This window comes from Drosophila obscura, unplaced genomic scaffold (genome assembly GCF_018151105.1).
Source record: "Drosophila obscura isolate BZ-5 IFL unplaced genomic scaffold, ASM1815110v1 contig_73, whole genome shotgun sequence".
In the NCBI taxonomy this organism is placed as follows: domain Eukaryota; kingdom Metazoa; phylum Arthropoda; class Insecta; order Diptera; family Drosophilidae; genus Drosophila; species Drosophila obscura.
This window is the reverse complement of record NW_024542865.1, coordinates 4,975,247-4,992,585: the sequence shown is the minus strand read 5'-3', so window position 1 is coordinate 4,992,585 and position 17,339 is coordinate 4,975,247. Positions and strand designations below refer to the sequence as shown.

Below are 17,339 nucleotides of genomic sequence, written 5' to 3'. Positions count from 1 at the left end.
AAATTAATATACTATAACATAATCGAACCATTATCATAAACGAGAGTAAAGAAAACAAAATTTAACATTTAGGAACAAATAAAAAAAATGAGAGCAAAACAAAATTGTGATTTTCGGCCTTTTAGAAACAAAATTATAAACAATTAATAACGATAAACGATAATACTTACAAAATAAGTAAATGATAACCAAAAAAAAAAAAAACAACAACCAAAAGCTTTCTCAATAATTTTAATTGCATTTCCATAGAACAAATGAAACAAAAAAACTGAAAAATAAACGAATAAAAAAGGAGGGTTACTTTTTATTTTTGGCACAGCCAGACCAGAAAGTCTTCGCACAGCCACCACCGCACAGGAGCAACTGAGGGAAGAAATGTGAGAAATGAAAACGAAACATTCCAAAAGATGAATCAAAGAAGGTTGGAAAGGGTTTGCGTAGGGAATCGATTTAGGATATAGGGAAAGGAAAGGAACTTCAAGACCAAACACACACACACATTTTTGTCATTTTTTTTTATTGTATACATAAATTAATGCACTGAATATACCCCCAACAAAACACACACTCTCACACAAAACAAATGAAAAACCACAAACACAATGTCTTACGCTCTGTGTCTCTTATAAAACTTTTTTTTTTCTATATATAAACACACATTTATACATATAGTATATATGTATATCTGAATATATATGTATATTTAATTTAAATGTTTAAGCGAAAATGTTATTATTATTATACCAACTTATATGAAATTTATTTAGCTTTAGCAACAAAACAAAACGATTTAACTAAAAAAAAAACAAAACAAAACAAAAAACGTGGCAACAAATTTCTATTATAATATTTTTTTTGTTCATTTGATAAGTTTTTGAAACTTCCTTCTGTTCTGTAATGTACTATGTATTATTATTATCCTCAAAAAGAACCCAACACTCACACAGCAGACTACTAAGATGTTAAATGATTTTCAAACACACAAGAGAGAACACAATGAACTTCTTGTGGTCTATATGAGAAAAAGAAACCTGGGGTTTTATCCAAATCCAAATTAAATTCAAGTCCAAATATTGTGACCACAGCAGAAAGCAACAAAATAAAAATTAAAAAAAAAAACACAAAAAAACAGTTTAAGTGGAAAAAAAAACAAATATAAAAATAAAAAAACAGCAAATACTTTTTGGCCTTTTTTCTCCATTCAACAATCTTCATTTTGCTCATCTGATTTATTATCCATCCAAAAATTCTCATATATCATTGGAAAATTCATTGTGTAGACATTTTCATTTGCCCTCATTTATTGTATGGTGTTAATTTTGTATGGTTTTAGTTCTAAGTTTAGTCGATAAGAATTGATTTTGCTAGCGCTTAAGTTGTGATCAAAAGTTCCTTAGTTTGGTTCCCCCATAAACATAAACGTTAGTTTTTGTTTCAGTTTTTGTTTAATTTTTAATTTTCAACAAGCCATTCAGCAAACAGCAGCAGCAACAAGAATAAAAATTTCTAACAAGTTCCTTGACAAACAGCAAAACAAAAACAAAACAAAATAAAATAATGATGCTAACATAAAACATAGTAAACATATAGCAAAATATACAAACTACAAAATTGCCAATGGACCCCATAAAAAAAACAAAACCAGTCACACAGTTTGTTGTTTTTTTTTAACATTTTTTTTTATTAATGAATTTATTGTATATTATTTCATTGATATTCTTTTACTTTTTGATCGATTTCTTTTTGGTTTTTTTGTTTAGGGATTGTTGCCAGTGTTTTTTCGTGTTTCGTGTAGAAAAAGAGAGAAAAGAACTTTTGGATCAAATCAATGCTAATACAAATTTTTAGTGGAAATTTTACGAGAAAGAAAACTTTTAGGCCTAAATAGAAACGAGAGACTCCAAAATTGATTTAGCTTCGTTTTTTCGTTTTCTAAATTCGATTATTCTTTAGACACAAAATTATGCAAGAAGAAAGGAAAAATTAAGGAAAAAAAGAAATCCAAAATTTGTGAACATATTGTATATGTATATTTAAATGCACTTAACACTCAGAAGATATGAAAAGCATATGTACCATATATGCGATTATATATGAGTATCTATGCGAGTATGTAGATATTCAGCTTCAGTTGTACGATTTCTGCTTTGGGTTCATGTTCTCCCTTGAGTTCAGCACAGGACACAGGAAACGGAAACACATAGGAACTACATAATTAAAAAGGAAACAAAATATCATTAGGCGTAACTGCAAAAATGCATTTTAAAGGAAACAGGAATTTAAAATTATATATACAACAAAAACAAAAACCAAATACAAGAAAACACCACAACAAGAAACAAGAAAAACTTGCGAAAAAAATTACAAAAAAAGAAACATACAAATTATATTATACAGTACATTTTGGAGAGTCAAAAGTAAGGATATTTATATATGAACGTATATATAAATCGCAGACAGACACACACAAACACACAGACATAGATACAATCCTCTCAATCCCCTCACTATCACCACCACCACCAGCCATCACTCCCCTCTAAATAGGATATAGACCTAGATCGAAGCTTCAACTTGTACAGCAATAATGGGTGAAGAAATAGGATGGAACAGGAAGCAGGAGCAGAAGTAATTCGGAATTATAAAATAATAAACATTTTACGCTAGAATTGCATACAAGTCGAATTTATATAAATCTATATACATACAATACATACTATACATAAATATAGTATATATATATACACCTCTATATATATATATATATTGTACTAGCAATTTTACTCATACTCAACCTACTGTAATACAAACAAACAAAAAACATTTTTAGTTCGTTTCCCACGATTCTAAAACCAAAACCAAAAAACAACAAATTGATCGATAAAAACAAAACTCAGACGAAAGCTTTGGCACAACAAAACCAATTTATAAACCAATGAAAAACATAAAATGGAATCACCACCAGAAGAAAACGAAAAAAATGAACAGAAAAGAACAAAAACTAGACCAAAATTCCAAACATCCAAATTCCAACTCAAAAAACGGCTACCAAAAATTACTACTACCAACAAATATAATAATACCAACAAATTGCAAGTTTCGGCAAAAGTAAAACAAAAAGAGAATTTCGAGAACTTCGTTTCGGCTTTTAATTTTCGGCATAGACAACCCCCCAAACCCAAGTTTTTTATTTAATTTTCCATTTTGAATTCTACATATAATTCTATTCAATTCTAGCAGAACAAAGTGCTCAGGGTAAACACACAGATTCTTCCAATACAATATAACTAATGAAATGAATGAACAAACAAACAAACAAACCAAACAGAAAAGCAGAAAAAAACAGAAAAAACAGCAGAACGGCAAACAATATTTATATATATGCATATAGTATATCCCTCAATAAATCTATATACAACCAAATAGTATATACAACAGCAATAACAGCAGACAACAAACAACAATAGTACCAATATTTAAACACGAATCTAATTTACAAAAAAGTGTTGAAAAAAAAACGTATACTTACATATAGAGTATGAAATGTGAAACAAACGGAGAAACGACAGATGACAAATGACAAAACAACAGGCAACAACAAATGGCTGCTGAGGAAAGGCTTTATAAGCGCATTACATTACGTACGATACATACAATATATAATGTTTATAAGCGATTTATATTTTGAAGCGTATTTTTTTAATATCAACTCTAATCAACTACACAATAAACAACAACAACAACTACAAAGAGAGAGCAATAAGAGGAAATAATGGGCTATACAGCTATAAAGCGGAAACCATAAACGATTATTTATACACAATCAAACAATAGTTGAAATATAAATAAATATATTTTAAAGCTTAAGCAAACAAAAAAATTAAATATATTAACCCTCCCCATTTACTTTTCTATTTTCCATTAAATTTATTAAATAACTCCCAACCTCTTCCAAGCAAGCTTTTTCCCAGCATCCTCCTAACCATAAATGCCTTCTTTGGTTTTTTGTTTTTTAACACAGTCCTAGCAAAATGATAAATAAATAAATGAAATAAGACAAATTTACACTGAGACAAAATATGCTACAATTTCTGATGTGATGATTGGCAAGAACTAGTTGGAACTAGTTCCAGACCCATATAAGCAGACGCATTTACCAATAGAACTTCTCCTCAAAATGACAATAAACCAAAGCAAACAGTGAACTGAAGCGGAAACTAGTTCGTGAACTAGTGTCACGAACCAAAAACACACAAACCGAAACGAGCCGAACCGAACCAAGCCACACCACAACCTAAATCAATGTTTTAAACAATCAACAATGAACTGAACCTAGTTCCAGGAACCGAACCAAGAAGCACAAAATATAGAATTGTTACACACACACACATACAGAATGTACATACAATACATAAATAGATTACATACTACAGAATTACAGAACCAAGTTCAAAGAACTAGTTCCAAAGAAAACAAAACCCTTGCCAGCAGCCAACAGCAGAATTGCAGCATATACAGCATTATACAACGCGTAGTAAAACAGATAAATGAAATATAATTGATTAACTGATTAACTGATTGATTGATTGATTAAACATAAACACACACATACAGCCACAAATGTACCCTGTTGACGAATTGCCTTCTTCTACGTGAATGAATTCATTTTTACATAATCACCTACAATACAAATAAAGTAAGACCATGATAGATCGTGCATACACAAGTACCCCACAGTACCCCTGATCGATCGATCGATAGCAACAATTATAAAATAAATTTTAAAAAATGAAACCGATTAAAGTAAAGTTCACAAATGACAATGGAACAATTGATATTTACACACACACACAACACCCACATTACATTACAGCTCATAGATGTTTTGCCCCGTTTTTTACAGTGTTACACTACAGATAACGTAAAACATTAAATATAAATCAAATAAAATCCAAAAAAAAAAAAGGAAAGAAACGAAAGTAACGAAAGGAAATACGCCCAGAACACAACCTGAGCTGTAGTCTATGATGATAGCAGCAGATGATATATACAAATTGTTTGTTTGTTCCGTTTTGTGTATGTATATTGATACGTAGATATATATATTTATGTACGAGTACCACATGTGTTTCTGTTTGACAAATCCTTACTTTGAATATGCCTTTTTCTGTTTGTTAAGCGAAACTTGTAAGCGAAACAAGCGAGACAGACGACGATCCACAATCGATCCTCCACACACAGCAGAGTGAAACGCAATAAACTGAACATAAACTAGCAATTGGTTTCATCGGCGTATTGAATCAGCAATAAGAATAATAATAATTAATAAATACAAACCACTGAAACACTATTGCAAACACTCGTGTTAATAAATCAAATACTAATAACGAGAACCATAACCAATAAACTGAATGTTTGAGTGCCAAGCTAACAATTCGAGGACAACCTGTACATACAATACAATACAATAATAAACGAACTGAAAGTAATGAATCGTATAAAAGACAAACACCACAGACCACACACAAAACAGAGAGTACAGAGAGTTGCCTGAGTGCAAGTGCAAGGATGTGCGTGGAGCTCAACAGCATCGAACTAGTTCCAAAATACTAGATACTGGGCAGAAAACTGTACTAAATGCCCAACTTGAAGCACTCACACACGCACATCCGCATTCACTTTTACTCTCACACTTTAAATACTCTCTCTTATCTATAGGATCTATATATAGTATATTTTTTTTCGACTTGATAAATGCTGGGAAAATGCTGGAAATGCGAATGAACCAAACCCATATGCTGATATATAAGAAAAGGGCATTGTGTATATATTGAATAGTTTTGGCAAGACTCTTGAGGGTTATTAATGAAGCAAATGAAAGGCAGGCGAACCCGAGAACACTTTGAACTCTTACCAAATCGAAACTCTAAAGCTGCTGTTACATGATACGATTTTTGCACTCCAAAACAGTGCATCAAAGTGCACTATTCAGTGATCTGGGAAACAGCAGCAAACAACTGAGACAAAAATAGAACCAATTTTTGAAGAAAGAAACCAAACCCCAAAGGCCCGGCCCGGCCTCACTGTAAACACTGTAATGTACATTTCCAAATGCATTCACACAGGCAGACACACACACACCATTTTTGATACTCTAAAATCAAGCTAAAGAATATGATATATACGCACTTACATACGATATGTATAGGTATATATATATATATTTAGGTATAATTAACAGATAGCAGGACATTTGGTAACCTAAACAAAACAAAAAAGCTTCAAAAGTTATAAACAATTTTTTGGTATAAGCTCAATACACCATACACACACACAGACACACGGAAACTCATACATATACAGAGGAGAAAAATGAAAAAAAAGAAAGGAGAAAGCAGAAGAAAGAAAGCTAAAATTGTTAATACCAAAGGAATAAAAAGGGGAAAAAAAACTGGCTTTCGAGGCTTATTTTATATATAACTGTCGAATATATCTATTTCGAAACAAGCAGCAGACGAACAATTTTTTTGGTAAAATGCAAGCAAAATAAAAAACCAAAAAAAAAGAAACGTAAGAAAAGTAAAAGAAGAAAAGATAAAAAAAAAACAACACTGTAGTGCCTACTCCCCTTAAAAAAGAAAAACAAAATAAAAATAAAATAAACAAAAAAAAACACTAAAAAATAAATATATATATATACAATACATATATACATTATACATACTAAAGTAATATTTTATAAAAACGCAGAGAGGAAAAACTAAAAAAAAAAGAAAAGAAAATGCAAGGAGAGAGGATTAAAAAACGGAAATTGATGTTTTTTTGATAGTTATTTTTTTAGCGAGAGCAATGGGAGGCATTGAGATCTATATATACATATATATATATAACTAAATATACATACACAACTATTATATATATATATATATACATTAGTATATGTTATACACACACAGACTCTCACACACATTAATACATACTTATGGCATGTAAAGTAATTAGTTTCTGACGAATTAAAGACAGGAGAAAATACTAGCAGAAAACTGCAGCGAGAACAATTTTAGGCAGTTTTAGTAATACTACATACACTTACACACACACACACACACACACATACATATATACAACCAAATCAAACAACAAACAAAGTAGAAACAACAACAACAAAGTAGTTTTGCATATCCCAAAAAAATAAGAAAGAGAGTGAAAGAAGCGAAAGCGGAACGATAACGAGAAAGGTTAAAGGATGGAAGGGAAAGCCCTCTAAAATGAAACAAAAACCCACACACAGAAAATTTATCACAGAAATTAAATGACATAAAATTAGTTTTTAGTGAAAGAAAATCGACAAAAAAAAATGAAGTATTTTCACAATTGAAAGCTAAAGCATATTTAATAAATTTAAAAGAAGAACCCAAAAACAAAAACAAAAAACAACTGAACAAAGAAATGTTTCGACTTGAGCGCAAAAAAGAAAGATAGACATTTTTAGCCTTCCTCCAAAATCATTTTCAAACCAATAATTTACACAGACCCACACCCACAGACCCCACACAAACGAAACAAAGACTCCCCGAAAGCTGTAGTTGTTTTTGTTTCAATTGAGTTTGAATTGAGAAAATTCAAGAAATGCAAGGGGGCAAAATAATTATATAAAATATAATCGAAACACATAAAACAGCTGAGAAATGAGAACAAATGAATAGCAAAATAATAGTTTTAGTAAACGACGGTTGAGACAAATTTTTTAAGTTCCCTATTGAGGCTCACATTCACATACATAATTTAAAATATTTTTTAAAACAATTATTATTTGTTTGTTTGTAGACACTTATTTTTTTTAAACTATTTTCTTTAAGTTTTGAAACCTAAATCAATATAAAACCAATCGAAAACAGCTCTAGTAAAATACATAAATTGAGTATTCAAAGCATTCCAAGAAATTCGATGAGACCCAGACAAGAACAAGAGCTGTTTTCTGCCTAAAGAGAGGCGGTTGAAAGAAATAACAAAACAACAACATACATATATAACAATATGAAAAACCATAAATCCGATGAGTGGTTAAACAAAAGCAAAAGCAAAAGAACCAGATCAAGATCACGAACCAGAACCAGAACAAGAAGAAGAACAAATAGCTGCAATACGTTATGATTACGTCAATATGTTCCTACAATATAGACATACAAGAATACATAAATAATTTATATGAATAGATATATACTTAACTAACTGTAAACACAACACAACACAAAACAAAAGACAAAAAAAAAACCACAAAAAAATGAGAAGTAAGAAAGTTATACAATAATTAATTTAAGGCATTCCGCAAAGAGAGCCTTCACTAAGAGCAGCAGCAGCAGGAGCAACTAACTAACTAAATCTAAATCTTGAAAATAGATCAAAACACGAGAATATGTATGTGCGACGAGTATAGGGGCAGAAAACGAGCGAGTTATCGTTAGTTTTTTAGTTCCAGCCTCGGAAATTTCACATATTTAGTTTCAGTTTCAGGCTTCATTTATCCATTTTTCATTTATTCGTAGACTAAGTTGAACGATTTCCACTATTATTTATTGAGCGAGCGAGCAAGCGAGTACGAAGTATATGAATAAAATTATTTAAAATTAATTAAATTAATTCAAGATTAAATTAAAATTAAAATATAAAATACTATAAACGGCAATTTAAGTTCCAATCGATACACTTTAGTTTTCATTTATTTTTTTTATTATTATTATGATTATTATTGATTACAGTCGAAATAAGATTTTGATATTTTGTGGCTAATAAAAAACCTAAACAAAAAAAAAATGAAAGAAACCAACAAAAAAGACAAATAAACAAAATATATGAATAAATATATTTGATGATAATTTCGTTCATTCATTCAGTCTCATGTAGATTCCACACACACACACTCATACACACACACAAACACGTACAGTCATACTGGAACTGGAACTAGTTCGCAACACACACAACTGTACTTTGTACACTGTGTACTTTATAATGCAAGAGAGCTTGACGGGAACTCAACAGATATACAATGTATGGGAAATAACAACAAAATTATTATTAAAAAAACAAACAAACAACAAAAAAAAAGTGAAAAACGGAAGGTTAAAAATATTACGCTAACTATATATATTTTTTTCGTAGTTGGAATGAGAATTCAAAATACAAAAAAGAAAAGAAAAAAAACATAAACCAAAAGCACTGAGCAAAATAATACATTACTCAAGAGAGAGCTCTCAAACTCAACTCAACTCGATTCGATTCGTTTCGATGCAACTCAACTCGTTTTGGGAGTTGTCCCAATGCTGAATAACGAACCATTTAAACTAACTATACAAGAACTAAGAAGAGCAGCTTATCAGGCACCAAATAAAGAAAAGAAAAACAAAACAAAACAAAAACCACAAATAGAATCAATCAAGATGAATATTTTAGAATGAAATGAAATTCAATTACTTACACATACACACAAACACACTGTCGAACAAACCACAGACTCAAGCAAACATATTTTAGGCAAAAACAAAAAAAATCGAAAGAAATAAAAAAACACGCCCAAAACATACACAAACAAATTTATAAAAAAAACTATTACAAAAGAAAAAGATAAAATGAAAAAAGAAACAAGAAGAATTAAGATGAGAAAATTATTTAAGCAAAGCAAGGCATATCATAGTTTATAACAAACAACCAAAAAAGAAAACACACAAGGAAAATGGAAAGAGAGCAAGCGAATAAAATAAAGATTCTGAACTGATTCCCCCAGAGAACACACTAAAGTCAGTGCAGTCCGCCGCCTACCGAGCAGAGCATCCCACAACCTCCCCCCCCCTTCAATCCACCAACCCTCCTACAAAATCCAACTCCGAAAAACAGAAAGGGAAGAAAAGTAAGGCTAACGAGAGGGAATCAAGACAGCAAGCAAAAGAAAGGGAAGCAGACAAACTACAGACAAAAAAAATGAGAGGAAAAACAAATAACAAAAAACCATATAGGATCAGCAGGATCAAGTGCGCAGGATCAGTCATATATAGCTAGCTATATAGTCTATGCCTAACAAAAACCAAAACAAAACAAAACAAAAACATTTCTAGTAGTCGAGATCGAGAAGTAAGCGATGGAAAATGAAAGCGAAATTTGTACCCACACATACATAAGCACACAAAACACACACACATACGAGACCCTCTCTCACACACACACACACACACACGGAACAAATACAAACAAAGAGTAAAGAATGAAAGAATAAAGACGATGTAGCTGAAGAAGCTGAAAATGGGGGGAAAAACAAAAACATGAAAAAGATGATGAAATAAAATTCTATATAAATAGAAATATTGAAAAATATTTTATGCAAAATTTGAGTTTTTATTGAATACATAACTGGACATGGCCCAAGCCATGGAAGAACAGGTACCCACATAAGTATGTGCCCACAGAACGTTGCGAAAATGTGAGACGAGCCCTAAATGAGACAAAGCGCATATAATGATGATAGAATATTGATATATGTGTATTATCTTGATGAGGCTCTCTCATTGATTCGAAAACGTACTGCTAAAACATACACCAAACGAGTACGGTTCGGAAGTGTAAGCAATTTTGGAGATACCCAGAGTAGATTTTATGTATAAACTTGTACTCTTTCTGCCTTCAAAACATTCCAATTGCCTTATGGTTCTGAAACGTACTGTATTTGAGAATAGTCTAGAATATTTCTGGATTATTTTGTGTGTGTCTCCCCTTCCCCCACCCCTCTTTTTGTTCTAAGAAAACTTTTGTGCCCAACTGTACTCAAGCAAAAGTTGGTGCGCAGCCAACTTCAGACACGTAAGTATGCTCTTCTACTACTCCTAACGCTTCTTTTGATTTCCTCCCCCCCCCCCTACCCCTTCTTTCTTTCTTTCTTTACCACTACCACTACCTCTTTCTCTTTTCATTTCGATTCTTTACATATATATTCATTTGCCAGATCTGCCAGATATATAGTTTTTCTATATGTATTTATAGATGTGATTTAAGTGTGTGCTTGCTTTGCTTTTAATTGTGTAGAGAGCCTTGCATGTGTTTTTACAAATGTCTGTAGCCCCATCACAGAATATAGACCCTCTCCCTTAACACACACACAAATACACACACACCCACACACACACACACACATACAGCATTAAGCTAGAGGAATACCCCATAAGCAGTTTAGAAGCAAACAAAAAAAATCACTTATTATATAATATATCTAGACCAAAAGCCCGCCCAAAAACTGCGGTCCCCGCCCCACAAAAAAAAAAAATAAAGGAAACCCCACACCCGCCCCCCCCTGACCACGAAACAGTACGAGGCAGCACGAAGAACTGCCCAACACTGTTTTGTTTAGCCAAGCGTTGACCAACACTAATGAGCTGTGTACCAAACCCTTTTTGAATGCCCCACAGCTGCTGCGCAACTTCAGCTCTCCGATGAGCGCCATGGCCGCCAGTCGCTGCCCCACGCCATTCGCCTTCCCCTTCACGCCGCTGGGCCTGAGCCTCTTCGACATTGATCCGTCCAGAATACTTAGCCTGCTGCACCATCAGACCTGGCTGGCCGAAGAGGCACTGAGGTGAGTATCAATAACACAGACGACACAGAGAGAGAATTTCTACTTGATGTTTTATATGTGTGCAGGACTCGGGGTTTGCTGGCAGCACCCAAGGATTTCACCCACCGTTTTACCACTTTAAGCGATCTGCTGACCAAGGACTATCAGCCGGTTGTCGGCCAGTCCCCAACGACGGCCACGTCCACGGCCACGACAACGACAACGAGCCCATCGTATGCCAAGCAGACCACAACGAACCGTTCCAGCGATGTACAGTACAAACAACAGCAACAACAGCCACAACCTCATGCAGGATCTGCACCAGTGGGCGCTCCAGGCACCTCCTCCTCTGGCGGAGTGGCGGCAGCCTTCAACATGCGCTACCCCACACCGACAGCCTTCTACCAGCAGCAGCAGCAGCAGCAGCAACAGCAATCGAAGGCGCCCAAGTCCTCGCCCTCGCCCCAACAAATGGCCACCAGCTCCACCTCCATGGCCTGCAGCATCGCCATTGAGTCCGGCAGCGGTGGCGATGACAGCTGCAAGCGCAGCTCGGCGGACAGCGACGAGGTGACCATCGTGGAGTTGCCCAGCGAGCGGAGCGCTCAGCTCTACAAAGAGTCGCTGGAGCAGCTGCTGCAGCGACGCCGCATCACCAGCAACAGCAGCAGCAGCAGCACACCCGGTGTGGGGCCGGTGGTGAGCTGCCCGCCCACTGGCGGCGTCGGTGGGGTCATTGTCGATGCCACCGGCCTGAGGCAGTACACACAGCTGTTGCTGTCGGGTGCCGGCACACCGGCCAGCTGCACGGACACATCGAGCAGCTGCAAGGAGAAGAGCTCCTCATCGTCTACCTCATCGACGCCGCCGCCCAGCTCCTCGCTGCTGGCGCAGCATCAGCAGCTCAGCCAAATGCTGAAGAGCCCCTCGGACACGTGCTCCTCGCTGTTCAGCGGCTCGGAGCCCATCGAGGAGGAGACCCGCTGCGTCGTGTGCAACGCCCACTTTCCCAATGTGTGGCTGCTCGAGCAGCACGCCGCCCTCCAGCACCCGCATGTGGGTCCCGGCGAGGAGAAGCCCTTCATCTGTGAGCAGTGCGGCCAGTCGTATCGCTACCGCAGCGCATACGCCAAGCACAAGGAGCAGAATCACCGGGCCCGCCTGCCCGCCGACAAGCTCTTCACCTGCGACGTCTGCGGCATGCAGTTCCGCTACCTGAAGAGCTTCAAGAAGCATCGCCTCAACCACGCCCTCGAGCGACTGCACGGCAAGAAGACCATCGGAGTTGTCGGACGCCTGGGCGGCTCCCTGTCCGTCTCGGTATCGACTCCGGCAGCGGCCGCTGCATCGGTGGGTCCCGTCGTGTCCACTCAAATGGACCAGGATGTGGTGACCAGCTCCCAGGAGCCGATGCTGGCCGATGAGGGCGAGGATCTGCGGGTGAATGTTAAGCGCGAGGGCGCAGACGAGAGCTCCTCCACCCATCCAGAAGCTGGTGGCGGCGGCGGCAGTGAAGAGCACGAGCAGGACAACACCATCGACTCGGCGGGCATCACGATGCTCTATCAGGACAACAACTCCTCGGCCTCGGCCTCCACCAGTGCCACGGAGCCGAACATAAGCAGCTCCGATGGCATTCATAGTACAAACAAGCGGGTAAGTCAACTGAATGCCACTTGGACAGCCTCCCACTCACCGCTGCTGTTGCCTCTCTTTCAGTCGCGAATGCACCACTTGGAAACGGATCCCTCCTACCCACACCACCATCACCACCAACAGCAACATCATCACCATCATCATCAGCAGCAGCAGCAACAGCAGCAAGGGCAGCTGCCACCTCATCTGGGTCATCATGTCTCACTGCCAATGGCGGCCAATGCTGCGGCTGTTGCGGCTGCTGCCGGCTCCTCATCGTCATCGGTTGCAGCTGCCGCTGTTGCTGCGGCCAATGCCGCCGCTCAGGCGGCCAATTCCAGCTCAAATACTGTGGGCGTGGCCAGTGGAAATATTAGCGGAGGCGGAGGCGGTGCCGGGTCCGCTGGCAGCGGCATCAGTTCACTCAGCTCGCTGACATCGCTGATCAACGCCGAACGGATACCGAACGAACAGTTCCTGGGTCTCAATCCCCAGGAGGCGTCGATACTGAATTTCTTGCGCGTCGATGCCGCCGAGCGACAGCGGGACAAGCGGTAAGATTTATCTGATAACATTTTAAGTGCGCGTAGATCACTAAATCAAATTCTGGTATCTCTGGTAATTGATAGGCCGGCCACCTCACGCTTTGCATGCCCCTTCTGCGGCAAGTGTGTTCGCTCCAAGGAGAACCTCAAGCTGCATGTGCGCAAGCACACCGGCGAGCGTCCGTTTGTGTGCCTGTTCTGTGGCCGGGCATTTGGCGGCAAGTCCGATCTGACCCGCCATCTGCGCATCCACACGGGCGAGCGGCCCTACCACTGTGAGTCGTGCGGCAAATGCTTCGCACGGGCGGACTATCTATCGAAGCATCTCACCACCCACATTCACAATGCGCCGCGCTGAGATGAGGCGCGTAGGAGGCGGCTCCTACGCAGATAAGGAACCAGCAGTAGCAGTCACGTCACACACACACCAGCACACACCAACACACACCAACACACACACACACAGAGGCAGAAACTACAGGAAGAGCGTATATAGAAATTTATGTATATTATTAACAAAAACGCAAAAGAAAAAAGAAAAAATCTCTTCTTTTTTTTTTTGTTTGTGTGGTATTTTTTTTTTTTTTTTTTTGGTGCAAGACAAAAAGCAAAAAACAAATATTGGCAATTATTAGCACGGGTATTAAAGTGTTTTAAGATCTATCTACCTACTAAATATGATATTGAATATCTAACTCTCTCTCTATACTATATAAATACATGCATACGCACATGCATACGCGCGCGTGTGTGTGTAGTTACCATAAATTGTAATTGTAATTATTTGTAGCACAAAGTTTTCAAAATGTTCTTTGTTTTGGTTGCGATGGTATCGATCGATTGAATTAGGTCCAAAAATATTTTTAAAAAAAACCAATTTTGACTAACGTTTTGGTTCGTTTAAGAATGAAACTCATTTCCGCACGTAACAAACTAAAAGAAAACAAAACAAAACAAAAACAACAGAATGCAATACAAATACCAATATACCATATACCATATACCAATATAGTCTGTATTTACTACCGAAACAAATGACGAAGAATGAAAAGAATATGTACCACAAATCTGCCGTTTATACTATACACAATAGATAAAATATATATAATTTTACATTGATTTAAAAGAGAAGCTAAACTAGCAACAATTTGTACAAAACAAAAGCGAATCAGAAACTAATAACTAAACTAATAGTATGAGGGAAGGCGTCCAAGGAGCTACCTTCCTCTAGAGTATGATGAAATGCAAAATGCAAAATGCAGCAAACAAATGCAATAACTGAGAGCAAACACTGTTACCTACCATAGACAACAATAAACCGAGTTGGATTTTAGTTAATATTAGTGACAAGACAGCAACTAAGAATCAAAAGAAAACAAAACAAGAAAATATCTGAAACCCCAAAATAGAGGCAGCAGACAGAACGAAACAGAAACAGAAACCACTAAGAAACCGTTAACTCAACGTTAAACCTAAACTAAAACTGTCAAAAACTGTCGGAAAAACTGTCAAAACTGTGCAACTGTTTGGTTTTCGTTTCAGAAGCGATTCGTTCGTTCTAGCTGAAAGCATTATATGTACCAAGATGGCTAGAATTATAAATATATATATATTATAAAAGCTAGGAGATACAAATAGGATTTTACTTACAATACAATACAACAACTGCAATGTGCATGTGCAACCACCGTCAATAGTTTAATTTACAATATACAAAATACAATATACAAAGGCAAAGGCAGAGGCAAACGCAAACGCAAACGCAAATCAAAAACTAAATGAAAAACAAAACGAAACAAAAAACATATAGCAACAATTAACAATAGCAACTACAACTACAACAACACAAAACTAACTGTGATTACAACTGAAAATAACATTGAAGTTTTAACTGACGTAAAAGCTGAACAGGCATTAAAAACATACATACATACATACATAGATTATACATAAAGATGACAAACCAAACACACACACTGGCAAACAATAGAAAGAGAAAAAAACAAAAAACCGAAAGTAACGAAATGTGCAATGAAACAATAAAACAAAAGAAACACCCGCCACTAAAGAACCCAACCCCCACCCCACCCATCTCCAAAAAAATACGACACCAGATATTCACTTAAATGTTTATCATTTTTTTTATATGCATCAAAAAATTAAGCAAAACAAAGACACACACAAACACACACACATACAAAAAAAGCCCACACGAGACAATGGAAAACCTAAGAAGAACTTTGAACCAAGAACATCGAATTAAATTGTAAATGCAAAAACAAACAAACAAAAACAAACAAAGAAAGAAAAAAGGATAAACCGAAAAATCAGAAACTCTTAAATAGGTATATATATTGTATGCAAAAGATATGTAAGCAACCATTTCCAGCAATTTTTTTTGTGTATCAACTAAATGTCTAACAAATTAAGAAGAATGTTTGCCGTACCAAAAAATAGATGAGAATGAGAATGGGAATGGGAATGAGGAAATAGGAGGAGCAGGAGCAGTAGCAGGAGGAGGAAAACAAAAACAAAAACAAATAAAATATGAGAACAAATCAAAGTAAAGTGGTAGAAGTAAAGTAAATGAAAACTTTCACTGTGCCAAAAAGTTTCAAGTACCTCATAATTTAAATAAATATTAAAGAAACAAAACAAAAGAAAAAACCAGCAACTAATTACACCGATAAACAGCCCACACAACCCCACCCACTCCCTCCACACACACACACAATATCCTGACACACCTTCACCACACACACACACACATACAATACATACATACAATACATATATGTATATCCCCGAAACGAAATGAGTCTAGACAGAAATTGTCAAAACGTATGAATACATAGAAGCTGAAAGCGAAATGTTAACTAAACCTTATTTATACATTTATCTGAAGAATGAGTGGAAGAAGGCTACCGAATATTTGGTAGCAGGATTTAACTGTACGATTAGAGCCAGCGCATTGGAGAGATATATCTACCCATCTATCTATCTATCATCCACTTTGGGATACTTTCTTTCTCCTGAATTTTTTAATTTTTGATCTTTAATTCATATTCTTTAACAAACCCACACAGTTCTGCCTAACTAATTAAGTGTTCAATTGTAGTGAATATCTCTAGATATATATATGTTTGTGATAGTTTAACAAATTTACTGCATCGTTTGAACTCTATTGAACTCTGAACTCTGCCCAACTCTATTTTAAAACCTATATTTCTATGTACATTTTGAGTGAAAAGACAAACGAGACCATTTTCTGCTTATACCACATTTTGTTCGATTGTGTGTCAGTATGTAAAGCATCAAAGATCAGGGCCACTAGCAAATGTTAGAGTTATAGTTCTATTATTATTATTATTATTATTACTATTATATATTGTAGTTTTTCTTAGGATTATAATAATTAATTTTGTGAATCTTTCAATGAATATTTTGATTTGGGTCTGTGTCAAACGTGGACCTAAAGATTCAGCTTTAGTTTTCTTTTGGGTATTCGTGCTGTTCGATTTATATTTTTTATTAGTTTTAGCCAACAAACAAAAACAAAT

At 36.3% G+C, this 17,339-nt stretch overlaps 1 protein-coding gene across 1 annotated transcript in view; it reads left to right on the top strand.

The window, feature by feature from the left end:
- LOC111065303 (pneumococcal serine-rich repeat protein) overlaps positions 1-14,299 on the top strand; it is a 134,314-nt gene extending 120,015 nt beyond the window's left edge. Inside the window, exons 7-10 of the mRNA XM_041595582.1 lie at positions 11,454-11,620; positions 11,686-13,255; positions 13,319-13,788; positions 13,864-14,299. Coding sequence (XP_041451516.1) covers positions 11,454-11,620; positions 11,686-13,255; positions 13,319-13,788; positions 13,864-14,137 — 2,481 coding nt within the window. The 3' untranslated portion in view covers positions 14,138-14,299. The remainder of the gene's footprint in view (positions 1-11,453; positions 11,621-11,685; positions 13,256-13,318; positions 13,789-13,863) is intronic.
- Positions 14,300-17,339: the final 3,040 nt, after the last annotated feature.